The sequence below is a fragment of the Hylobates moloch genome, unplaced genomic scaffold (assembly GCF_009828535.3).
Source record: "Hylobates moloch isolate HMO894 unplaced genomic scaffold, HMol_V3 SCAFFOLD_2, whole genome shotgun sequence".
Taxonomy (NCBI): Eukaryota; Metazoa; Chordata; class Mammalia; order Primates; family Hylobatidae; genus Hylobates; species Hylobates moloch.
Window position 1 is genome coordinate 90633422 of NW_026652277.1, and position 27673 is coordinate 90661094.

Genomic DNA, 27673 nt, shown 5'->3' on the forward strand with positions numbered 1-27673 from the left:
AAGTAATACATGTTCATTGGAGAAATGTTAGAAAATACAGGCAAGCAAAAACAATAAAATCATTCTTAATTTCAGATATACAGAGAGTTTTTTTTCTTTAACAATATGTTGTGACACTTTCCCAGTCATTAGTCTTCAACATTATTTTTTGAAGTTGTCTAATATTCCATTATATAAACCTATCAATATTCATTTAACCTATCCCCCATCACAGGAATTTTAACTTCATTCTAATATTTTGTTACTGAAAACAGAAATGCAATGAAATGAGCTTATTCCTTTTGTATTTTAGTAAAGACGGGGTTCCACCATGTTGACCAGGCTGGTCTCAAACTCCTGAACTCAGGTGATCCATCCACCTCGGCCTCCCAAAGTGCTGGGATTACAGGTGTGAGCCACCATGCCCCTCCTTCTTTCTAATTGTTCTAAATATTCATTTGGTACAGCAAGATTGTTTATTCATACTAAAAAACATTTGGAGCTGTTCTTTTGTGTACCACAACCCCTCCCCTCAATCACTGAAGAATACATTGGAATTCCTTAAGTCCAGAATAACAGCCAAGCAATTTTATCATCAAAATCTTGTCTGTCTATCAGGAATATCCTCAGTCCATTCTGGAGATAAGCAGACAATGACTAGAACATATTTACAAACCATCAGTATGTCAACTGCTTTGGTTAATGCTACTTGTTTAGCATAGTGGCAAATTATTTCCTTAGGATTCTGGGTTATTGCCTTTTAAATTAGTCTCCATTTTATTATATGGCTACTCCCTTATGTAATAGCAAAGCTTCTAAAAGTAATTTCTTGCCTTTTTGGGTTTTGTTTTGGTTTGGTTTGGTTTGGGTTTTTGTTTGTTTGTTTTGTTTTGTTTTTGAGACAGAGTCTCACTCTGTCTCCCTGGCTGGAGTGCCTGGTGCGATCTCGGCCCTCTACAGCCTCCATCTCCCAGGTGCAAGCCATTCTCCTGCCTCAGCCTCTCAAGTAGCTGGGATTACACGCGCAAACCACCACGCCCAGTTTATTTTTGTATTTTTTAGCAGAGACGGGGTTTCGCCATGTAGCCATGCTGGTCTCCAACTCCTGACCTCAACTGATTCTCCCGCCTTGGCCTCACGAAGTGCAGGGATTACAGGCATGAGCCACTGTGCCCGGCCAATTTCTTGCCACTTTTTTTTTTTTTTTTTTTTTTTTTATGAGACGGAGTCTCGCTCTTTCGTCCAGGCCGGACTGCAGTGGCACTATCTCGGCTCACTGCAAGCTCCGCCTCCAGGGTTCACGCCATTCTCCTGCCTCAGCCTCCTGAGTAGCTGGGATTACAGGTGTCCGCCACCGCACCCGACTAATTATTTTTTTGTATTTTTAGTAGAGACAGGGTTTCACCGTGTTAGCCAAGATATTCTCGATCTCCTGACCTCGTGATCCACCCGCCTCAGCCTCCCAAAGTGCTGGGATTACAGGCGTGAGCCACCGGGCCCAGCCTTTCTTGCCATTTTTAATGAGACTTCCACAAAAGGTCAGAAAACCTCTCAATTTCTAAATTTTCTGATATGGACCAACTCAATCACAGATCTACTGCCTATATAAATATTTGCTTTTATTTATTTTATTTATTTATTTTTAGCAGGACCCTCCATCACTCAGAAATTGTTCCTCTTTTAATCTCTCCTTCGCTGAATGAAGAACAATTCAGCCACTTGAGCTGATTTTAACTTCTGAGAGAAGATTATATGCTAAAGGTAAATTTAGAATCGTGATAGCATAGAGTACTTGAAAAAATCTACTTTAGATTTTTAAACAATAACCATTAATAAGAAACATGAATTTTTTTTGTTTTTTGTTTTTTGGTTTTTTTTTAAACGGAGTTTTGCTCTTGTTGCCCAGGATGCAGTGCAATGGTGCAATCTCGGCTCACTGCAACCTCCTCCTCCCAGATTCAGCAGATTCTCCTGCCTCAGCCTCCAGACTAGCTGGGATTACAGGCGCGCGCCACCACACCCAGCTAATTTTGTATTTTTAGTAGAGACGGAGTTTCTCCATGTTGGTCAGGCTGGTCTCGAATTCCCTACCTCAGATGATCCGCCAGCCTCGGCCTCCTAAAGTGCTGGGATTACAGGCGTGAGCCACCATGCCCAGCCAAGAAATATTAATATTAAAAAAAAAAAAACCTTTCCAAAATATCTGTACAAAGCATGGATAGTTCCATAAAACTGTCAAATAATCATGAACACTCCCTTCTTAAGTAAGAGAAGGAGAGTTGTCATGAGAGTTAAGGACGCCACTAACAAATACCCAGGGACTTTAATTTACCCCGTAAGTATATTATGAATGTCACTAATTCATAATTGACAAAGACAGTTTCATCTTTAAAATCAAGGTTTCAACAATTGCATGTCAGTCTATATAGTAAACAAGAAGGTTTTTTAACTTTAGAAGTACATATCATTTTATTAGAAATAAACTTTAAAAAAAAAGTTTTCTTCCGACAGTTTTTTTATGTTATTCTAAGTTTGGTAACCAAAAGAACACTCATAATATGTTTGAGTCACTCAAAATTTGCAGAATATCAAGCAAACCTGAATATTCCTTTTTATATGTAAATTAAAAGAGCGAATTTTGGCTTGAACCAGGGAGTCAGAGGTTGCACTGAGCTGAGATCGCGCCACTGCCCTCCAGCAGCCTGGCGACAGAGTGAGACTCGGTCTCAAAAAAAAAAAAAAGCAATTTTTTTTTTTTTGGACAAAAAGTTTCACTCTTGTTGCCCAGGCTGGAGTGCAGTTACCCAGGCTGGAGTTCATTGCAACCTATGCCTCCCAGATTCAAGTGATTCTCCTGCCTCAGCCTCCTGAGTAGCTGGGATTACAGGCATGGGCCACCATGCCGAGCTAATTTTGTATTTTTAGTAGAGGCAGGGTTTCTCCATGTTGGTAAGGCTGGTCTTGGACTCGCAACCTCAGGTGATCTGCCCACCTTGGCAAATATTTTTATTAACAGTGGTCATTTCAAGAAACCAAAATAAAAGGCATCCTAATCGTTTAATTATTTTGGGTGGTGGGCTTGAATTTTAGAGAAAAAAATAAGTCAACATGTTTTAGAATAGAGTACTAGTGGTTGAAATGTATGCATTTGGGATGTATTTTGAAGACAGAGCCATCAGGATTTTCTGATTTCAAGATTTTGGGCAAGTGGCTCCCAAAACATGTTTTTAAAAATCAGATTCCAGACCGAGTACTTACTTCCCCCAATGTCTTTCCACCTCTTCCTCCTGCAGCTGTGGCAGCAGCAACAGCAGTTACCCCAACTTGAGGCTGCTCCCTGAGTAATACCCATAGGCCCCCTCAGCTGAGAAAGGAGCTCTCTGCCCGCAAAGAAGTGTATGTAGTTGGGGAGGGGGTACAGCCGGCTAGGACCAACTGGTGGCCCTGGAAAAACACCAACATCTACTCACTCCTTTCCTGTTGCAGGCTGTTCCGCCAAGAGTGGTCACAGATGTAAATGCCTCAAATGAATCTGTGCAGGGACAGCAGTAGAGACCCAGACCTGGCACCAGGTCCTGGTCTTCCCTCCAGGTAAGGCAGCAAGACTGACTATATTGGGTTTTGGTAGTTGGAGGCAGACTGAGGAGGGAACCCCAGGTGGACTATTGTGAGAAATATGAGACCACATGTGCATCTCCTGGAAAATCATTTTGCACAGTCCTGAGATTGACAGCCTGGAGCATCCCCCTTCTGGCTCCCCTGTCATCGAGTCCAACACTCCATCACACCTCTCTCTCTCTCTCTCTCTCTCATCTCTCCTCTTCTTCTCTCCTCTCCTCCTGGTTTTCTTTCTCCTGTTAGAGAACACTGCCTTTTCTCAGAGGAAAAATGTAGGGTGAAGTAAACAGAAAGAATTATTTCTGCCCAGAGGGAAAAATAAGATAGAATATACGATCTGAGAAAATTAGAGTATGGAATGCAATTAAGCAGAAAGGAAGGAGTTAACAAGACAGCCCAGCCCCTTGGTCAGTGAGGGGAAGCATCAAGTGTAACTTAAACTTCTTCTTGCAAGAGGCTGCCTCTCCCACGTGATTCTTTCAAATGGACAAATATTAACCAACAATCCAATCCACTTTCAAGTGCTTAATTACTGTTGCTTTTGAGCACCGTTCATCTGACTTTTCATGTTTCCATCTATCCTTTGGAGCTATTTGGTATTGCATATCAGTGTTAATGTCTGAACTTTAAGGGGTTTTATTGAGGAAAAAAATCATCAATAAATTATTAATTTCCTGAGATTTCCTTGTATGGCTTTATGTTGGGAGACCAAAAAAAAATTGTTTCTTTTTTTATTTTTTGAGACAGGGTCTCACTGTGTTGCCCAGGCTGGAGTTCAGTGATGCCATCTCAGCTCACGACAACCTCCACCACCTGGGTTCAAGCAATCCTTTCACCTCAGCCTCCATAGTAGCTGGAACTACAGGCACGCGCCACCATTCCTGGCTAATTTTTGTGTTTTTAGTAGAGATGGAGTTTCACCATGTTGGTCAGCCTGGTCTCAAACTCCTGACCTCTGGTGATCTGCCTACTTCGGCCTCCTAAAGTGCTGGAATTACAAGCGTGAGCCACCGGTCCAGCAAAAAATGTTAAGTTTCAAAACATTTATCTATGAATGACACCACTGTGATCAGGATGCCTGGATTTCTACTGACAAAGCTAATCTTTTACATAGCTTTGTGTACATGTTGATAATCACTTTCTCAAATACTACCTCTTTGGTAAAATTAAGCAACCATTTAACTTTTGTGTTAAAGCTCTAAAAAAAAATCAGATTCACCAACTTGGTGGCTCTGTAATTCCAGATAAGGAGGCTGGGTCAGGAGGATTGCATGAACGTGAGAGTTCAAAGTTACAGTGGGCTATGATCATGCCACTGCACTCCAGCGTGGGCAACAGAGGGAGACCCAGTCTCTTAAAGAGAAAAATCAGATTCAACGTTGAAAATTATCTTTGATGGGTCAAAGACTTAAATGTAAAACCCAAAATTATAAAAACCCTGGAAGACAATCTAAGCAATACCATCCTGGACATAGGAGAGGGCAAAGATTTCTTGACAAAGACACCAAGGCAATGGTAACAGAAGCAAAAATTGACAAGTGGGATCGAATTACACTTAAGAGCTTCTGCACAGCAAAAGAAACTATCCACAGAATAAACAGACGGCCTAAAGAAAATATTTGCAAACTATGCATCTGACAAAGGTCTAATATCCAGGATCTATAATGAACTTAAACAAATTTACAAGAGAAAAACAACCCCTTAAAATGTGGGCAAAGGGCATGAGCAAACAATTTCAAAAGACATACATGCGGCTAACAAGCATATGAATAAAAGCTCAGTTTCACTGATCATTAGAGAAATGCAAATCAAAACCACAATGAGATGCCAACTCACACAAGTTAGAATGGCTATTATTTAAAAAGTCAAAAAATAACAGATGCTGGCAAGGTTGCAGAAAAAAAGGGAACACATACACTGTAGGTGGGAGTGTAAATTAGTTTAGCCATTGTAGAAATCAGTATAGTGATTCCTCAAGCTGCTAAAAGCAGAAGTACCATCCGACCCAGCAATCCCCTTACTGGGTATATACCCAGAAGAATATAAATCATTCTACCATAACGACACATGAACATGAATGTTCATTGCAGCACGATTCACAATAGCAAGCACATAGGATCAACCTAAATATCCGTCAATGACAGATTGGATAAAGAAAATGTGGTACATATACACCATGGAATACTATGCAGCCATAACAAAAAGAATGAGATCATGTATTTTGCAGGAACATGGGTGGAGCTGGAGGCCATTATATTTAGCAAACTAACGCAGCAAGAGAAAACCAAATACCACTTGTTCTCACTTACAAGTGGGAGCTAAATGATGAGAACTCATGAATGCAAAGAAGGAAACAATAGACACTGCAGTCTACTTGAGGGTGGAGGGCAAGAAAAGGGAGAGGAGCAGAAAAGATAAATAGTGACTAATGGGCTTAATACCTGGGTGATGAAATAATCTGTACTACAAACCCCCATGACACTAGTCTACCTATGTAACCAACTTTCACGCGTACCCCCAAGCATAAACGTTTTAAGAAAATTATCTTTGAAAAATAACAAACCACTTATGTAGTCAGCAGGGGTGGAGGAGAAGGCGGCCAGCTAGGACCAGCTGGTGGCCCTGGAAAAATTACTCATGCATAATTATGAAAATAACATTATCCAAAGTACCACATAGGACCACAAACACAGTTAGATACAGTGTGCAGTGAGTTGTCTGATGCTAGTTATGCACAATCTTGGTTACCTCATATTTTAGAGCAATAAAAAAGGCAAGGTTTGCAAGTGTAACACATGGAGTAAGTAATCATCTTTATTTATTATATTCATGGGAAGGTGCACACACAGGAAGGAGAAGAGCCCTGGTGCTCTTAGCTTTGCCTGTCTCTGCTGGATGTGGACTCACAGCAAGACGGGCACATCTGAAACTAAAAGTGTTGACAATTTTCTGATGATAGAGGGTTTTCTGGTTTTGTTTTTCTTATTTTGTTTGTTTTTAGAGACAGAGAGTCTTGCCCTATTGCCCAGGCCAGAGAGTAGTGGCGCAATCATAGCTCACTGCAATCTCAAACTCCCAAATTCAAGCAATCCTCTTGCCTCAGCCTCCCGAGTAGCTAGGACTACAGAAGTGCACCACGCCAATCACCTAGTTTGTTGCATTTTTGTTTTGGTTTGGTTTGATTTTTTGTAGACATAGGGTTTGCTATGTTGCCCAGACAGGTCTCAAACTCCTAGGCTCAAGAGATCCTCCTGGCTCAGCCTCCAAAGCACTGGGATTACGGGCATGAGGCACTGCACCCGGCCTGACTGTAGAGTTTTTAAAAATCAGGAAAATGCTAACGAATATGCACTCAAATGAAATATAGTTTCTGTTGCATCCTACATGAGTTTCTCAAGATTCCTTATACTTGAACAAATAGATAATGTATGAGAAATTGGCAGCTTCAAATTTATAGGTTTCATTTAGCATGGCTTCTCATGTTCCCAGGTCATAAATCCATTTCTTATTCAGTGGCTCTATCACTCGGTCAATCTCTGGCTCACAGTCGCAGTTTTTCAACTCCCAGATGATGTCAAAATATGGAAAAATAGAACCCTGTTTAGTGCTGATGGACATTAACTTCTAACATCAATTTAACTCCAGGTGATTAGACCAATCGTGATAATCTCATTCCCCTTGCCAGCGATTGCTTTAGGAAATGGCATATGTCCCAGTTTTGAAATGAAGTAAAACCTAAAGGAGGCTTCCAGCAGAGGTTGTCTCATTTCTGAAAAGAGACACGAAAAAGGACACATATCTTCTTTCTTTCTCCTGGTGTTTATGACGGGATACGATTTTGGAAACGGCTACATGTATTTTGCTACCAACCTGAAGAGGAAGCCAACACAGGTGGAAAGGGAGCCCTTGGCATAATATGCCTGGAATGCCTGCTATTGGCACTAATACAGTACTTTATTAGCATCCAACTGGACCAGTGTTTCCTGTTATTTGCTGATCAAAGCATGCTACATGGTTCTGGTCCCTTTTACATACGTCTCTCATTTTGATTGATTGAGCTCAGCAATGTTCCACTCTCCAAAGAGGGAGAATGAACTGTAGGTAGCCAATGTTTTATCACATAAAACCTCAAGATTGAAAAGCACAAAGTATGTCTTTATTATTTTCATTCATAGCACTTTCCAAGTCATATAATATTAAGCATCAAAGAATTTATAATAAAAATGTATATCCTGTATTGAGTACCAAAATAGGAGTACTATAGAAAAATCCTTACCATTCCATCTGGCAGCCAACAATAAATAAATAAGAAGAGAAAAATTCCTATTTATACTTTAAAAATCAAAGCCCTTCAGTTGGAATTATCTTGCTGTGTATCTTGCTCTCAGGCTGGAGTGCAGTGGTGTGATCATAGCTCACAGCAGCCTCAAACTCCTGGGCTCAAGTTATTCTCCCAGCTCAGCCTCCCGAGTAGCCAGGACTATAGGTGCACACCGCCACACTCGGCTAATTTTTTATTTTTTATTTCTGTAGAGACAAGTTCTCACCATCTTCTCAGGCTGATCTCAAACTCCTAGGCTCAAGCAATCCTCCTTCCTGCGCCTCCTAAATTGCTGGGATTACACATGTGAGCCACTTTGCCTGACCTCAAATGGATTTTTAAATGGTTTGCTTGTTTATCACAATGATTACTCATTCACTGATTGAGTAATCTGCCTTTCCACATTAATCTGAATCATCTTCTTTATCAAATATTAAATTTTTATGCATATATGTGGGTGTATATTTGGTTTTCTATTCTATTCCATTTATTTGTCTTTCCATTCATGCATTAATAAAACACAGCCTTTCATTTACTGAAGTTTTGTACTATTTAGGACATAGATAGGATGAATGCTTTTCCCTTTTTTTTCTTTTTTTTAAATTTTACTTTAAATTCTGGGCTACATGTGCAGAATGTACAGGTTTGTTGCATAGGTATACATGTGCCATAGTGGTTTGCTGCACCCATGAACCCCTTATCTAGGTTTTAAGCCCTGTATACATTCAGTATTTGTGCTGATGCTCTCCCTCCCTTGCTCATCACCCCCAGCAGGCCCAGGTGTGTGATGCTCACCTCCCTGTGTCCATGTGTTCTCACTGTTCAACTCCCACTTATCAGTGAGAACATGCAGTGTTTGGTTCTGTTCCTGTGTTAGTTTGCTGAGAATGATGGCTCCCAGCTTCATCCATGTTCCTACAAAGGACATGAATTCCTTCTTTTTTATGGCTGCATAGTATTCCATGGTGTATATGTACCACATTTTCTTTATCCAGTCTATCATTGATGGGCATTTGGGTTAGCTCCAAGTCTTTGCTATTGTAAATAGTGCTGCAATAAATACATGTGTGCATGCGTCTTTATAACAGAACGATTTATAATCCTTTGGGTATATACCCAGTAATGGGATTGCTGGGTCAAATGGTATTTCTGGCTCTAGATCCTTGAGGAATCACCACACTGTCTTCCACAATTTCTCATGCCTGTTTTTTGTATAGGTTGTGGTTTAGAAATTTTTTTTTTTTTTTTTTTTTTGAGACGGACTGTCACACTTGTTGCCCAGGCTGGAGTACACTGGCGCGATCTCGGCTCACTACAACCTCCGCCTCCCGGGTTCAAGCAATTCTCTTACCTCAACCTCCCGAGTAGCTGGGATTACAGACGTGTACCACCACACCCAGCTAATTTTTGTATTTTTAGTAGAAATGGGGTTTCACCATGTTGGCCAGGCTGGTCTCAAACTCCTCACCTCAGGTGATCAAACTACCTTGGCCTCCCACAGTGCTGGGATTACAGGTGTGAGCTACTGTGCCCAGCCAGGAATCATATTTACATGGTTCTAAAAAATAAAAAAAAAAAATTTTTTTTCTTACACATAAAATTATGTAAAATTCATTTTGTGTTTATAAATAAAGTTATATTGGGACAGTGCAGTACCATTCAGTTATGTATTCCCTCTGACTAATTTTGCACTGTAATCATTGAGTGAGTAGTTTTGACAGAGACTGCATGACATAGAACATGAAATATTTACCATCTGGCACTTTATAGAAAAAGCTTGCCTGACTGTTGCTCTGAATCACCAGGAAGAGCTAATTTACTTTGAATACACTATGATACCCATAAAAAAAATTCCCAACATAATCATGACTTAAGGATATAATTTTTTTTCTTTTTTTTTTTCTTTTTTTTTTTTTTTTTTGAGAAAGAATTTTGCTCTGTTGCCCAGGCTGGAGTGCAATGGCGCGATGTCAGCTCACTGCAACCTCCACCTCCACCTCCTGAGATCAAACAATTCTCCTGCCTCAGCCTCTCGAGTAGCTGGGATTACACCATGCCCAGCAAATTTTTGTATTTTTAGTAGAGACAAGGTTTCACCATGTTGGCCAGGCTGGCCTTGAACTGCTGACCTCAGGTGGTCCACGTGCCTCGTCCTCCCAAAGGGCTGGGATTACAGGCGTGAGCCACAGCACCTGGCCTCCTCTTCAGTCTTAAATGCTACTGTGCAGTCATTATATTTTCACTTGTATATTTGTACAAAATATATACGAGAGACCAAACGTATGTGGATACAGAGAACGTTCTCCCAATAATCTTGTGATCTGTGGACTCCGACAGTGGTGTAGATCTGAACCTCACAGATGAAAGTCCTGATGGCTGACTTTGTCTTTGGTCAGAAGAGGAGGCTGACAAGTGAAAAATCATCCAGGAACTTGCAGTGGGAAGCTCACAGGCCAAGCTGAATCTTCCCTACCAAACACAAGCATCTCCTGCAACATTTTTTTTTTTTTTTTTTTGAGATGGGGTCTCACTCTGTCACCCGGGCTGGAGTGCAGTGGCACGATCTCGGCTCACTGCAACCTCTGCCTCCCGGCTTTAAGCTATTCTCCTGCTGCAGCCTCCTGAGTAGCTGGGATTACAGGCATGCACAACCACATGCCGGCTAATTTTTTTGTATTTTTAGTAGAGACGGGGTTTCAGCATGTTGGTCAGGCCGGTCTCGAACTCCTGCCCTCCTGATCCTCTCACCTCAGCCTCCCAAAGTGCTAGGATTACAGGTGTGAGCCACCACACCTGGCCAAAAAATATTTTAAGCAGTCAAGATTGCTCAGTGATTGTCACGCAACAAGATATAGAAAGTCTATTCTGTAACTATATTTGAAACCAGAGAGAGATAACATTCTGCAGTGAAGACCACATTAGTCTCTCAACTTCCTAGATAAATTTACCAGAATAATCATCAAATTGCCCCATTTTAGAGAACTGGCTCCTACTCCTTAAACACGCCTTAGACTGCCCTAGTCAACTCCTACAATGGCTCCCTATGACACTATCCTATCAAGTTTATCTTCTGTGTTGTTTGCTCTCCCTTGACGCAATACACCAAATAAACCCAGTCGTGTTGGAATACTCTGTGTGGTCACTGGGTGGCTGCCAACACCTGTGCAACTCTAGGGAGCCCATTTGGAGCTTCCTGCACCTCCATACCCTCAACCCCCTGCTCCAAAATCCTTTGAATTTAGAGTGAAGAAAAATTTCTGATTCCAGGACATCAGAAAGCCAAGCACTTACCAGATGATTAAGTTTGACTTGAAAGGATTAAGCTCAGAGCAGATAATTACTTGGAATGAATTATCTCGGAAAGACCTCCGGGGATTGGACATCCACCCTAAGGTGGATCAAGGGGCGGGTTGTTTGGATTCCTTATTAAGGACAGAGCCTAGGCCCTTCCTCACTTTTCCAAGTCTTTTGCCAACCAGTTTGTTAGACTTTCCCCTATTCTGAATCAGGTGGGAGCAGAGCATGGCCGTGGGAACGAGTGCTCTCAGCAAGGAGCCGTGGTGGACCCTGCCCGAAAACTTTCATTCTCCAATGGTGTTCCACATGGAAGAGGACCAGGAGGAGCTCATCTTCGGTGAGTGGCCTTTGCCCACGTCCGCTTCTTCATCTGTTCTTTATTTTTATTTTTTTGAGACAGATTCTCGTTCGTGATCTTGGCTCACTGCAACGTCTGCCTTTTGGGTTCAAGTGATTCTCCTGCTTCAGCCTGCAGAGTACCTGGGATTACAGGCGCCTGCCACCACGCCTAACTAGTTTGTTTTTTTTTTTTTGAGACTTGAGACGGAGTCTTGCTCTGCCGGCCAGGCTGGAGTGCAGTGGCGCGATCTCGGCTCACTGCAAGCTCCGCCTCCCGGGTTCACGCCATTCTCCTGCCTCAGCCTCTCCGAGTAGCTGGGACTACAGGCGCCCGCCACCACGCCCGGCTAATTTTTTGTATTTTTAGTAGAGACGGGGTTTCACCGTGGTCTCGATCTCCTGACCTCGTGATCTGCCCGCCTCGGCCTCCCAAAGTGCTGGGATTACAAGTGTGAGCCACCGCGCCCGGCCGTTTGTTTTTTGATATGGAATCTCTGTCGCCCAGGCCAGAGTGCAGTGGCCTGATCTCCGCTCACTGCAAACTCCGCCTTCCGGGTTCACGCCATTCTCCTGCCGCAGCCTCCGGAGTAGCTGGGACTACAGGTGCCCTCCACCACGCCCGGCTAATTTTTCGTATTTTTAGTAGAGACGGGGTTTCACCATGTTAGCCAGGCGTGTGTGGAACTCCTGACCTCAACTGATCTACCTGCCTCGGCCTCCCAAAGTGCTGGGATTACAGGCGTGAGTCACTGCGCCAGGCCAGCCTCCTTCATCCCCTTCTCGATTTTCAATCTTCCCCTCTCCTCCCACCTTCATGAGTCACACATCCCTACCCTCAAGGCCACCTCCTCACTCCCCAAGGACTGGTGGCTGACAGTTTCTCTTCTCACCTCTTGTGCTTACAGGACTTGATGACACATACCTTCGCTGCATTGAGCTGCACAGCCACACCCTTATTCAGCTGGAGAGTTGTTTCACAGCTATGGGCCAGACTCGTGTGACAGTAGTCGGACCACCAATGGCAAAGCAGTGGCTGCTGCTCATGTTCAATTGCGTGGGGAGCCAGTACTCCAAGTGTCACGCTCAAGGTAGCTATCCTTGGCTGAACTGTGGAGGTGGAGGGCTTGATGGTGGAGTTGTGGCTGTGTTGTGTGGCATCTTGGGTTCTTGAAGAATCCCTTGTGTGGCTGGGAAATCCAGGTGCTTCCCAGAGTCCATTGGGAAGGGAAGGGCTAATTTTTGTGGCATGCGATTGCTCAGGGAGGAGAGGGTAGCAGGGAGGAGTAAATGGGTTACCTTGGAAGACCTGGGCTGGGGTGACATCCTCTCTGGAGCCTTCCTGGTGGAGTCTGGGCCTACTAAGGGCCCCAGTGATGGGACTCTGGTTCCTCAGCTCCAGGCAATTCTTTTGCAGGTCTGAAGATGCTAGAGCGTGTCCGAAGCCAGCCCCTGACCAATGATGACCTGGTCACCTCCATTAGCCTGCCACCGTACACCGGAGACTGATCTCCCCTGGGAAGAGGGGATGAGAGGGGAAGTCTTGGCTTCGCTTTTGGTGAGAAAGACATGAAAAACACCGAAGAAAGTTTGAATTTGTGGCCAGACCTGCCCCTCTCAGGCCTTCTAGGCATGTGTCTGAGGGAAGTCTCCTGAGTGTAAGAAGTGTTATTGGCAAAGCAATCCAATAAAATAAGTTACCTATGACGCAAAGCCTTCGATGTGCTGTCCGCTTTCCTTAGGATGAACTTATTCAGCCCTGAAGGGGATTCTCTGGGCAAGTGCTGAGGTCTGGGGAGGTCCAGCCTAGGGAAGGAGCCAAGCACAGAAGTCGGCGCTTTCAGGAACTGCCCCTCTCAGGCCTGGAGCCTGGTCAGGCTGCTCTGAGTTGAGTGAAAACGGGGGCTTCTGAAAAGGGACCCTCCTAGGATCCCCAGGGTTTTCCTGGACCTTGAAATGCAGACAAATGGGGAGAATGGAAAGGTGGGCGGAAGGGTCCAGATAGAGATGGAAAGTGTTCCCACCCCAACTGCGTGGTGAAGTAGGCAGCCAGGGAATCTGATGAATATGAGGCAGCCAGCATTGTCCCTGATTGCCCAAGTTTGTGGGTGGGGGTGAGAGTGGAGGGGGTGGTTTTCCGGGAGCAAAGGATTCTGAAGTCCCTCAAGCCATGAATTAAATTGACTAGGAAGGCTTCCTGAATCTCCACTGAAGAACTTTCTCCGAGTTCGGAATCTACATCTTTCTGTAGCCAAGATTATGGCAAGCTAAACCTGTCCTCAGTAAAACTCTTCCTCTTCCAATTTGCCTTTTCTCCAGCATTTTGTATCTATAATGAGGCAATTGCAGTACTCTAGGAGAGTGACGATGGTGACTTGGACCAGAGTGGAGTGGTAGATGTGTTAGGAAATGGTTGAATTTGGGACCTATTTTGAAGCCAACAAGATTTGCTAATTACATGGCTTTTACAAGGCCACTTACCAAATATAAGTTAGAAAGGTCGGCCGGGCGCAGTGGCTCACACCTGTAATCCCACGACTTTGGGAGGCTGAGGCGGACGGATCACCTGAGGTCGGGAATTTGAGACCAGCCTGACCAACATGGTCTGACCCAATTTTTACTAAACATACAAAAGTAGCCGGGCATGGTGGTGCATAAGCCTGTAATCCCAGCTACTCAGGAGGCTGTGGCAGGAGCATCCCTTGAACCCGGGTGGCGGAGGTTGCATTGAGCCGAGATCATGCCATTGCACTCCTGTTGGGGTAACAAGAGCAAAACTATGTCTCAAAAAAAAAAAAAAAAAGACAACAAAAAACACATAAGTTAGAAAGGTCAAATTCAGAGTGGAAAAACAAGTAGAGAAAATGTTGAAATAAATCAAATTGTAGTGGCTGGGCACTGTGGCTCATCCTTGTAATTCCAGCACTTTGGGAGGCCAAGCGGGGCTCAGGACTTTGAGACCAGCATGGACAACTTGGTGAAACCACGTTTCTCCTCAAAATATAAAAAAATTAGCCAGGTGTCGTGGTGGGCAACTGTCATCTCAGCTGCCGGGAGAGGTGTTTGGGGTGGCAGGATCGCTTGAGCAGGGGAGGCGGAGGTTGCAGTGAGTGGAGCTCGCGCCACTGCACTCCAGCCTGGGTGACAGAAGGAGACCCTGTCTCAAACAACAAAACAAAACAAAATCCTGTAAAGGAGTGAAGCACATTCTACAATACTAGGCATAAGAATGGCTGGGCGTGGTGGCTCATGCCAGTAATTCCAGCACTTTGGGAGGCCAAGGCGGGTGGATCGCCTAGGTCAAGTGTTTGAGACCAGCCTGGCCAACATAGTCAAATCCTGTCTCTACTAAAAATACGAAAATTAGCCAGGCATGGTGGTGGGCACCTGTAATCCCAGCTACTCGGGAGGCTGAAGCAGGAGAATCGCTTGAACCTGGGAGGCAGAGGTTGCAGTGAGCCGAGATTGCACCACTGCACTCCAGCCTGGATGACAAGAGCAAATCTATCTCAAAACAAAAACAAAATCCAGATATTTTAAATTGTCAGTCTGATAGATGAAAAATGTTTCTTAGTGATGTTTAAAATTGCATTTATCTTATTCCAAGTGGCACTGAATATCTCCTTATTGGATTCTCCTATGTCTTTGCTGATACCTTTTCATTCATATGTATAAAGACAATTTATATTGCACTTTCTGTGACCTGTCTATTTAGGCTGTTGTCCATTAGGTTGTTACTGATTTGTAGTACCTCTTGATATATTATGAAAATCAGTGCTTTGTTTGTAAAATGAGCCACAAATACTTCTTTCCAGTTTGTCCTTTGTTTTTTACATTGTTTTGGTGGAATTTGCCATGTAGATATTTTTAATATCTATGAGATGAATTCATGAATCTTTTTATATTTATTATCTCTGGATTTTGTTTCATTCTTAGAAATGCCCTCCTCATTCCATGACTATAAAATATTTGGTAGTGGTTTCCTCTGGTATGGTTTGGGCTTGTTTTTTAACATTTAAATATTTGATATTCCTGAGATGTGTTTTGATTTTGGTTGTTAGGTCTGGTTCAAATGGATTTTTAATATTTTATACATATATACTTTTACATCTATTCTTACTGTTTTATTTTTTGGAGACAGGGTCTCACTGTCACCCAGGCTGGAGTGCAGTGGTGTGATCATAGCTCACGGCAGCCTCAAACTTCCGGGCTCAAGTTATTTTCCCACCTCAGCCTCCCAAGTAGCTGGGACTACAGGTGCACGTAACTTCCCTGTCTAATTTTTTAATTTATTTCATTTTTGTAGAGAAAAGATTTCACCATCTTGCCCAGGCTGATCTCAATCTCCTGGGCTCAAGTGATCCTTGTGCCTCAGCCTCCCAAAGTGTTGGGATTACATGTGTGAACCACTGAACCTGGTCTCAATTGGATTTTTAATAGGTGAATCTGTTTATCCCAATGATTACTCAATTATTGAATGAGTAATCCACATTTTCCACACTAATCTGAATTGTCTCCTTTATCAAATATTACATTTCTATGCATATATATGGGTTTTTTTTAGTTTTCTATTCTATTTCATTAATTTACCTTTCTGTTCATGCATCAATAAAACACAGCCTTGTATTTATTGAAGTTTTGTACTACTTAGTACATGGTAGGACTAATCCGTTTTTTTGTCTGCTTTTTGTACAGCTTGTGGTTTAGGAATCATGGATCACATGGCTTACATGGTTTAAAAAATTAAAAGAAGGTTAATATTTGATTACGCATAAAATTATATAGAATTCAATGTGTGCTTATAAATAGAGTTTTTTGAGATAGACCGGTACCTATAATTTATTTATGTATTGCTTCTGACCAGTTTTGCACTGCAGTTGCTGAGTGAGTAGTTTTGACAGAGACTGCATGACATGAAACATAAAATATTTACTCTCTGGCCCTTTATAGAAAAAGTTTGCCTGACAATTGCTCTAAATCACCAGGAAGAGGTAATTTACTTTGAATATGTTGTGATACTTGTAAAAAACTTTCCAACAAAATCATTACTTAAGGATATGATTTAGGCAGGGCTGGGTGGCTCATGCATGTAAGCCCAGGACTTTGGGAGGCTCTGGTGGGATAATTGCTTGACCTCAGGAGGTCAAGACCAGCCAGGGCAACATGGAGAAACCCCATCTCTACAAAAACTACAAAAAAACTAGCTGAGCCTGGTGGGGCATGCCTGTAGTAGTCCCAGCTACTTAGGAGGCTGAGACGTGAGGATCAAATGAGCCTGAGAGGTTGAAGGTACAGTAAGCTGTGATGGTACCACTGCCCTCCAGCCTGGATGAGTGAAGGAGACTTTGTCTAAAAAAAAAAAAAATTTAAAAGGATATGATTTACTTTACATTATTTTTGTCATTGAATTGTGTACTTCCTTGAGGGCAAAATAGCTGAATCTATGGCTTTAGTATAGTTGCAGTTCATTATAATATGAGTTTTCTCATGACCAAAATAAGATGAAAAGACAATGAAGCATTTCTCATTGCTTATGTTATTTTCCAGTGTACATTCAGTGATACTTAAAAATTAAGATGGGACTGAAACTTTCTATGGGTTAGATGTAAATTTTTTTCTGATACATGTTTAGGTTAGCAGGCCAATGATTGGCTTTCTATATTACCGATAATATTTTTCTCCACCTAAAGGTTCTCTGATTCAACATTAAGTCTAGTGTCCTTTAGAATAAATTTTTAACTTTTATTACATTTATTGGACTTGCCCCAGTGTATTTCTTCAGGTTTGACAGAAATATCACCGCAGACTTTCTCATACTAGTTGTATTAATAGGATTTCTCTTCAGCAAGATACACAGTAAGAGAATTCCAAATGAAGGGCTTTGATGTTTAATGTAGAAAGAGTATTTTTCTTTTTTCTCTATTTATTTATATATTGTTGGCTACAAGATGGAGTGGTAAGGATTTTTCTATAGTATTAGTTTTTTGGTACTCAATAGGGCCTGAATGACTGCATACACATTTTGATTATAAATTCTTTGATGCTTAATATGACTTGGAAAGTGCTTATTAATGAAAATAATCAAGACATACTTTGTGCTTCTCAATCTTGAGGTTTTATGTGATAAAACACTTGTTACCTGCAGTTCATTCTCCCTCCTCGGAAAGTGGAACGTTGCTGAGCTCAATCAATCAAAATGAGAGAAGTATATAAAAGGGACCAGAATCATGTAGCATGCTTTGAACAGCAAGTAACAGGAAACACTGGTCCAGTTGGATGCTAATAAAGCACTGTATTAGTGCCAATAGCAGGCATTCCAGGCATTTTATGCCAAGGGCTCCCTTTCTACCTGTGTCGGCTTCCTCTTCAGGTTGGTAGCAAAATACATGTAGCCGTTTCCAAAATCATATCCCGTCATAAACACCAGGAGAAAGAAAGAAGATATGTGTCCTTTTTCGTGTCTCTTTTCAGAAATGAGACAACCTCTGCTGGAAGCCTCCTTTAGGTTTTACTTCATTTCAAAACTGGGACATGTGCCATTTCCTAAAGCAATCGCTGGCAAGGGGAATGAGATTATCACGATTGGTCTAAACTCATCACCTGGAGTTAAACTGATGTTAGAAGTTAACGTCCATCAGCACTAAATAGGATTCTATTTTTCTATGTTTTGACGTCATCTGGGAGTTGAAAAACTACAACTGTGAGCCAGAGATTGACCGAGTGATAGAGCCACTGAATAAGAAATGGATTTATGACCTGGGAACTTGAGAAGCCATGCTAAATGAAACCCATACATTTGAAGCTGCCAAATTCTCATAGATTATCTATTTGTTCAAGTATAAGGAATCTTGAGAAACTCATGTAGGATGCAATCGAAACTATATTTCATTTGAGTGCATATTTGTTAGCATAGTCCTGCTTTTTAAATGCTGTATCACCAGGGATGGTGGCTCACGCCTGTAATCTCAGCACTTTGAGAGGCTGTGGATCACTTGAGGCCAGGAGTTCGAGACCAGCATAGACAACATGGTGGATCCAGTATCTATTAAAAATACAAAAGTTAGCTGGGTGTGGTGGTGCGTGCCTGTAGTCCCAGCTACTCAGGAGGCTGAGACAGGAGAATCACTTGAACCTGGGAGGTGCAGGTTGCAGTGAGCTGAGATCGCACCACTGCACTCCAGCCTGGGCGACAGAATGAGACCCTGTCTCAAATAAGTAAACAAACAAACAAACAAATAAATAAATACTCTACAATGAGGCTGGGTGCAGTGCCTCATGCCTGTAATCCTGGTGCTTTGGGAGGCTGAGGCAGGAGGATCACTTGAGTACAGGAGTTTGAGACATCAGTGAGCTATGATTGCGTCACTACTCTCTGGCCTGGGCAATAGGTCAAGACCCTGTCTCTAAACTCAGAACAAAACAAGAAAAACAAAACCAGAAAAACTCTCTACCACCAGAAAATTATTGACACTTTTGGTTTCAGATGTGCCCATCTTGTTGTGAGTCCACATCCAGCAGGGACAGGCAAAGCTAAGAGCATCAGGGCTCCTCTCTTTGCTGCGTGTGTGCACCTTCCCATGAATTTATGAAATAAAGATGATTACTTACTCCATGTGTTACACTTGCAAACCTTGCCTTTTTTATTGCTCTAAAATATGAGGTAACCAAGATTGTGCATAACTAGCATTAGACAACTCACCACACACTATCTCTGACTCTGTGTTTGTGGTCCTATGTGGTACTTAGGATAATATTATTTCCATAATTGTGCATGAATAATTTTTCCAGGGCCACCAGCTGGTCCTAGCTGGCTGCCTTCTCCTCCACCCCTGCTGACTATATAAGTGGTTTGTTATTTTTCAAAGATAATTTTTGTAAAACTTGTGTTTTAGATTTTGGGACACGTGAAGGTTTGTTACATAGGTAAGCTGTGTCATGGGAGTTTGTTGTACAGATTATTTCATTACCCAGGTATTAAGCCCATTATACACTATTTATCTTTCCTGCTTCTTTCCTTTTTCTTACCCTCCACCCTCAAGTAGAACTTAATGTCTGTTGTTTACTTCTTTGCATTCATGAGTTTTTATCATTTGGCTCCCACTGGTAAGTGAGAACATATAATATTTGGTTTTCTCTTCCTGTGTTAGTTTGCTAAGGATAATGGCCTTCAGCCCCATCCATGTTCCTGCAAAAGATATTATCTTGTTCTTTTTTATGGCTGCATAGTATTCCATGGTGTATATGTACTAAATTTTCTTTATCCAGTCTGTCATTGATGGGCATTTAGGTTGATTCTATGTCTTTGCTATCATGAATAGAGCTGTAATGAACATTCATGTGCATATATTTTTATGGTAGAATGATTTATATTCTTCTGGATAGATATCCAGTAATGGGCTTGCTGGATCAAATGGTACTTCTGCTTTTAGCGGTTTGAGGAATCACCATACTGCTTTCCCAATGGTTGAACTAATTTACGCTCCCACCAACAGTGTATAAAACAGTGTATAAGTGTTCCATTTTTTTTCTGCAATCTCACCGGCATCGGTTATTTTTTGAGGTGTTTTTTTTTTGAGATGGAGTCTCACTCTGTCACCCAGGCTGGAGTACAATGGTGCGAACTCAGCTACCTGCTACCTCTGCCTTCTGGGTTCAAGCAATTCTCTGCCTCAGCCTACCAAGTAGCTGGGATTACAGGTGCCTGCCATCACGCCCAGACAATTTTTTTGTATTTTTAATAGAGATGGGGTTTCACCATCTTGTCCAGGCTGGTCTTGAACTTCTGACCTCGTGATCCATCTGTCTCAGCCCCCCAAAGTGCTGGGATTACAGGCATGAGCCACCGTGCCTGGCCTTTTGACTTTTTTTTAATAGCCTTGCTGATTGATGTGTGAGATGGCATCTCATTGTGGTTTTCATTTGCATTTCTCTAATTATCAATGATATTGGAATTTTTTTTTTTTTTCTTTGAGATGGCGTCTCACCCTGTCACCAGGCTGCACTGCAGTGTTGTGGTCTTGGCTCCCTGCAACTTCTGCCTCTCGGGTTCAAGTGGTTCTCCTGCCTCAGCCTCCTGAGCAGCTGGGACTACAGGCACGTGCCACCAAGCCCAGCTAATTTTTGTATTTTTAGTAGAGACGGAGTTTCACTATGTTGGCCAGGATGGTCTCGATCTCCTGACCTCGTGATCCTCCTGCCTCGGCCTCCCAAAGTGCTGGGATTACAGGTGTGAGCCACCGAGCCTGGCCTGATATTGAGCTTTTGTTCATATGCTTTTTGGCTGCATGTATGTCTTTTTTATTTTTTATTTTTTTGAGATGAAGTCTTGCTCTGTCACCCAGGCTAGAGTGCAGTGGCGCCGTCTTGGGTCACTGCAACTTCTGCCTCGTGGGTTCAAGTGATTCTCCTGCGTCTGCCTCCTGAGTAGCTGGGATTATAGGCATCCACCACCAAGACCAGTTTATTTTTGCATTTTTGTTAGAGATGGGGTTTCCCCATGTTGGCCAACCTTTTCTCAAACTCCTGACCTCGGGTGATCTGCCTGCCTTGGCCTCCCTAAGTGTTGCCATTATAGGTGTGAGCTACCGTGCCTGGCCACATGTATGCCTTTTGAAAAGTGTCTACTCATGTCCTTTGTTCACTTTTTAATGGAGTTGTTTTTGTCTTGTAAATTTGTTTAAGTTCCTTATCGGTACTGAATATTAGACCTTTGTCAGATGCTGTGATAGTCAATATTAAGTGTCAACTTGATTGGATTTAAGGATGCAAAGTATTGTTTCTAGGTGTGTCTGTGAGGGTGTTGCCAAAGGGGATAACATTTGAGTCAGTGGACTGGGAAAGGCAGACCCACCCTCAATCTGGGTGGACACCATCTAATCAGCTGCCAGTGCGGCCAGAATAAAAGCAGGCAGAAGAATGTTGAAAGAGTAGATTAGTATTCTGGCCTACAAATTTCTCCCGTGCTGGATGCTTCCTGCCCTTGAACATCAGACTCCAAGTTCTTCAGCTTTGGGACTCGGACTGGCTTTCTTGCTCCTCAGCTTGCAGACGGTGTATTGTGGGACCTCACCTTCTGATCCTGTGGGTCAATACTCCCTAATAAACTCCCCTTTATATATACATCTATCCTATAGTTCTGTCCCCCAGAGAACCCTGACGAATGTAGATGCATAGTTTGCAAATATTTTCTGTAGGTTGTTTACTCTGTTGACGGTTTCTTTGGCTGTGCAGAAGCTCTTAAGTTTAATTAGATCCCACTCATCAATTTTTGCTTTTGTTGCCATTACTTTGGTGTCTTTGTCAAGAAATCTTTGCCCTTTCCTATGTCCAGGATGGTATTCTTAGGTTGTCTTCCAGGGTTTTTATAGTTTTGAGTTTTATATTGAAGTCTTTGATCCATCAAAGATAATTTTCCATGTTGAACCTGATTTTTCTCTTTAAGAGACTGGGTCTCTTTCCCTGGCTGCCCAGGCTGGAGTGCAGTAGCATGATTATAGCCTACTGTAACCTTGAACTTCTAGGTTCAAGCAATCCTCCTGCCACAGCCTCCTGAGTAGCTGGAATTGCAGGTGAGAGCCACCAAGTTGGTGAATCTGATTTTTCCTTAATGCAAGTCGATGAATCTGATTTTTCCTTAACGCTTTAGCACAGAAGTTAAACGGTTGTTAATTTTACCAAATATGATTATCAACATGTACACAAAGCTACCTAGAAGATTAGCTTTCTTAGTAGAAATCCAAGCACCCTGATAATACTGGTGTCACTTATGAATAAATGTTTTGAAACTTAATTTTTTTTTTTGCCTCCCAACATAAAGTCATACAAGGAAACTTCAGGAAATTAATAATTTATTTATAATTTTTTTCTTCAAAAAACCCTTCAAAGTTCAGACACTAACACTGATATGTAATACCAAATAGCTCCACAGGACAGATGGAAACAGGAAAAGTCAGATGATTGGCACTCTCAAAAACAACAGTAATTAAGCAGTTGAAAGAGGATTGGATTGTTGGTTAATATTTGTCCATTTGAAAGAATCAAGTTGGAGATGTAACTTCTTGCAGGAAGGAGATTAAGTCACACTTGATGCTTCCCCTCACTGACCAAGGGACTGGGCTATCTTGTTAACCCTCTCTTTTCAGTTTAATTGCCTTCTGTACTCTAATTTTCTCAGAGTGTACACATACACATGCACACACACATATACATATATATAATATATACATATAGAATATATACATATATATAATATATACATATATAATATATACATATATATAATATATACATATACATACATTTATATTATATATTTATGTGTATAAATAAATAAATATATATATATATATATATATATATAGAGATGGAGTGTCACTTTGTTGTCCAGGCTGGAGTGCAGTGGCATGATCTCAGGTCACTGCAACCTCTGCCTCCTAGGTCCCAGCAATTCTCCTGCCTCAGCCTCCAGAGTAGCTGGGATTATAGGCGTGCGCCACCACTCCTGGCGACTTTTTTGTATTTTTAGTAGAGACAGTGTTTCACCATGTTGGCCAGGCTGGTCTTGAACTCCTGACCTCAGGTGATCCGCCCAGCTCGACCTCACAAAGTGCTGTGATTACAGGCGTGAGCCACCATGCTCGTTCTCAGAGTGTATATTCTGTCTTATTTTCCCCCCTGGACAGAAGAAAATCTGTTTATTTCACCCCACTTCTTTCCTCTAAGAAAAGGCAATTCTCTCTAGGAGGAAAAAGAAAACCAGGAAGAAGGAGAAAGGAAGGAGGAAGTATAAGGGAAGATGAGAGAGAAAGAGAGAGAGAGAGCGCGAAGTGGAACATCAGATTAAAGTAGAAGACAGAAGAGAGAGGGGAAGGAAAGAGGGAGCCAGAAGGGGGATGCTCCAAGCTCTCAATCTCAGGACTGTGCAAAATGATTTTCCAGGAGATGCACATGTGGTCTCATATTTCTCGTGATAGTCCACTTGGGCTCCCTCCTCAGGTCTGTCTCCCACTAGCAAAACCCAATATAGCCAGTCTCGCTGCCTTGCCTGGAGGGAGGACCAGGACTTAGTGCCAGGTCTGGGTCTACTGCTGTCCCTGCACAGACTCATTTGAGGCATTCATGTTTCTCTCTACTCTTGGGGGAACAGCCTGCAACAGGAAAGGAGTGTGTGGTGTGAGTGTTTTTCCAGGGCCACCAGTTGGTCCTAGCTGGCTGCACTGCCCTCCCTGACTACAAACACTTCTTTGAGGCAGAGAGCTCCTCTCTCAGCTGAGGGGCCTATGGGTATTACTCAGGAAGCAGCCTCAGGTTGGGGGAACTGCTGTTGCTGCTGCCACAGCTGCAGGAGGAAGAGGTGGAAAGACGCTGGAGGGGTACTCAGTCTGGAATCTGATTTATTTTTGTTTTTAGCTTTTTGTTTTTTTAGACAGGGTCTTACTCCATCACCCAGGCTGGGTCGCAGTAGTGCGATCTCAGCTCACTGCAACCTTTGCTTCCTGGGTTCAAGTGATTCTCACCTCAGCCTCCAGAGTAGGTGGGACTACAGGCATGGGCCACCATGCCCGGCTACTTTTCGGATTTTTGGTAGAGATGAGGTTTTGCCATGCTACCCAGGGTGGTCTCAAACTCCTCAGCTCAAGGAGGTCAGCTGCCTCAGCCTTCCAAAGTGCTGGGATTACAGGTGTGAACCACCTTGCCTGGCTAGAATTTGATTTTTAAAAACTTTTTTTTGAGGCCGGGCACCGTGGCTCATGCCTGTAATCCCAGCACTTTGGGAAGCTGAGGCGGGTGGATCACCTGAGGTTGGGAGTTTGAGACCAGCCTGGCCAACATGATGAAACTCCGTCTCTACGGAAAATACAAAATTAGCCGGGCTTGATGGCACACACCTGTAATCTCAGCTACTCAGGAGGCTGAGGCAGAATTGCTTGAACCCGGGAAGCAGAGGTTGTGGTGAGCTGAGATCGCACCGTTGCACTCCAGCCTGGGCAACAAGAGCAAAACTCCATCTCAAAAAACACAAAAACAAACAAAAAACCCACCAAGAAATTTTTTTTTTGAGCCACTTGCCCAAAATCTTAAAATAAAAAATCCTGATGGCTCTGTCTTCAAAATAAATCCCAAATTCATGCATTTCAACTGCTAGTACTCTAGTCTAAAACCTATTTTCTTAATTCTTTTTTTCAAAAATTCAGGCTCAGGCCAGGTGCATTGGCTGGTGTATGTATTCCTAACGCTTTAGGAGTCCGAGGCGGGTGCATCACGTGATGTCAGGAGGTCAAGACCAGCCTGGCCAACATGGTAAACCCCCATCTTTACTAAAAATACAAAAATTAGCCGGACGCGGTGGCTCACACCTGTAATCCCAGCACTTTGGGGGGCTGAAATGGGTGGATCACCTGAGGTCAGGAGTTCAAGACCAGCCTGGCTAACATGGCTCATACCTGTAATCCTAGCACTTTGGAAAGCCAAGGCTGGCAGATCATGAGGTCAGAAGTTCGAGACCAGCCTGGCCAACATGGTGAAACCCCATGTCTACTAAAAATACAAAAATTAGCTGGGCGTGGTGGCATGATCCTGTAATCCCAGCTACTTGGAGGCTGAGGCAGGAGAATTGCTTGAACCTGGGAGGTGGGGGTTGCAGTGAGCCAAGACCAGGACATTGTACTCCAGCCTGAGCAACAAGAGTGAAACTCCATCCCCGTCACCAAAAAAAAAGAAAAAATACAAAAAGTAGCCAAGTGTGTGCACCTGTAGTCCCAGTTACTTGGAAGGCTGAGGTGCAATAATTACTTGAGCCCAGGCAGCTGAGGGTACCGTGAGCCGAGATCTTGCACTCCAACTTGGGCAACAGAGCGACTCTGTCTCCAAAAAATTAAAAAAGAAATTAATAAATAAATAAAAATAAAATAAATAAGTAAATAATTAGATGAAATTCAGGCCCAAAGTCTAAAATGTTCAAACTATTAAGATGTCTTTTACTGAATTTCTTGCAGTGACCACTGTTAATAAAAATATTTGCACTTTTAATTTTATTAAAGGAAAAATTAAAGGAATATTCAGTTTTGCTTGACATTGTCTAAATTTTGAGTACTCAAACATACTATGAGTTTTCTTTTGGTTACCAAACTAAGAATAACAAAAAACTGAGAAGTCAAAATCAAAGTTGGATTTTCCTAGGTTAATTATAATAAAATGTGTACTTCTTATTTTTAGATGAAGTCTCACTCTGTCACCCAGGCTGGAGTGCAGTGGCACGATCTCTGCTCGCTGCAACCTCTGCCTCCTGGGTTCAAGCGATTCTCCTGCCTCAGCCTCTGGAGTGGCTGGGATTACAGGCATGCACCACGTGCCTGTCTAATTTTTGTGTTTTTAGTGGAGATGGGGTTTCACTATGTTGGCCAGGCTGGTCTCGAACTCCTGACCTCAAGTGATCCACCCACCTTGGTCTCTCAAAGTGTTGGGATTATAGGCATGAGACACTGCACCTGGCAAATGACATGTACTTCTAAAGTTAAAAAACCCTGTTGTTTATTATAGAGTGATATATAGCTGTTAACACATTGATTTTAAAAAGAAAATTAACCAGCTGGGTGCAGTGGGTCACACCTGTAATCCCAGCACTTTGGGAGGCCGAGACGGGTGGATCACAAGGTCAGGAGTTCAAGACCAGCCTGGCCAAGATGGTGAAACCCCGTCTCTACTAAAAATACAAAAATTAGCCGGGCACAGTGGCGGGCGCCTGTAATCCCAGCTACTCGGGAGGCTGAGGCAGGAGACTTGCTTGAACCCGGGAAGCAGAGGTTGCAGTGAGCCAAGATAGTGCCACGGCACTCCAGCCTGGGCGACAGAGTGAGACTCCGTCTAAAAAACAAAACAAAACAAAACAAAAACTAATCTTTTTCAATTATTAATTAGTGACATTCACAATGTACTTTATGGGGGTAAAGTCCATGGATATTTGTTAGCGGCCTCCTTAACTCTCATGACAACTCTCCTTCTCTTACCTGAGTAGGGTGTGTTTGTGATCATTTGAGCTGTTTTAGGGAACTATTCATGCTTTGTACAGATATTTTGGAGTCTCCTTTTTATAATGTTAATGCTTCTTGTTAACGATTCAGGTTTAAAAATATAAAGTAGGATTTTTCAAGTATTCTATGCCAGCACAAGATCTAAATTTACCGTTAGTGTATGACCTTCTCCCAAAAGTTAAATCAGGCTAGGCGCAGTGGCTCATGCCTGTAATCCCAGCACTTTGGGAGGCCGAAGTGGGTGGATCACGAGGTCAGGAGTTCAAGACCAGCCTAACCAGCATGGTGAAACCCCGTCTCTACTAAAAATACAAAAATTAGCCCGGCATGGTGGCGCATGTCTGTAATCCCAGCTACTCAGGAGGCTGAGGCAGGAGAATCGCTTGAACTCGGGATGCAGAGATTGCCGTTAGCCGAGATCACGTCATTGCACTCCAGCCTGGGTGACAGAGTGAGACTCTGTCTCAAAAAAAAAAAAAAAAAAGATTAAATCAGCTCAAGTGGCTGAATTGATTGTTCTCCTTCACTCAGCAAATAGGAGATTAAAAACGAAATATTTCTGTGTGATGGAGGGGCCTGGCAAAAATAAAAAGCAAATATTTATATAGGCAGTGGATACGCGATTGAATTGTTCCATATCGGAGAACTTTCGAAATGGGGAGGTTTTCTTTTTTTTTTTTTTTTTAATTAATTTTATTTTGCACACAAAACAAACATTTTCTAAAAATACATACAAACAAAAAGATGCATATCAAACATATTAGGAAGGTTGCACATGGGAAGTCGGGGAATAGAAATGGGGGGTGCGAATTAAAATAAATGAGAGAGGGACTTTATATGGATCAGTGATAATAGCTCAATCCTCCACTCGACAAAGAAGAAGGAGAAGGAAGAGGAAGAAAAAGAAAGTGGGACAAAGGATCAGAAAGGGAGGAAAATAGAAAAACTTAGAGTATGACTCCAGGGTAGACCCGTTCCGTTGTCACTGAGTTGGTTGGTTGGTCTGTCTGTCGCATTTTTCATATGTTTCGCCATGTTGGCCAGGCTGGTCCCGAACTCCCAGCCTGAAGTGATCAACCCGCCCCGGCCCCCC

General features: G+C 42.6%; 1 protein-coding gene across 3 annotated transcripts in view; it reads left to right on the top strand.

Annotated features, from left to right (window-relative positions):
* The window catches only part of KHDC1L (KH domain containing 1 like), a 39645-nt gene extending 26381 nt beyond the window's left edge, over positions 1-13264 (top strand). For 2 of the 3 annotated variants that reach the window (XM_032153243.2, XM_058435189.1), the window contains exons 2-4: positions 11428-11552; positions 12460-12642; positions 12969-13264. In XM_032153243.2, coding sequence (XP_032009134.1) covers positions 11441-11552; positions 12460-12642; positions 12969-13060 — 387 coding nt within the window. In that variant the 5' untranslated portion in view covers positions 11428-11440 and the 3' untranslated portion in view covers positions 13061-13264. Of the gene's footprint in view, positions 1-1628; positions 1741-3465; positions 3571-11427; positions 11553-12459; positions 12643-12968 lie in introns of all 3 variants that reach the window. The other variant, XM_058435187.1, reaches the window with a different exon arrangement.
* Positions 13265-27673: the final 14409 nt, after the last annotated feature.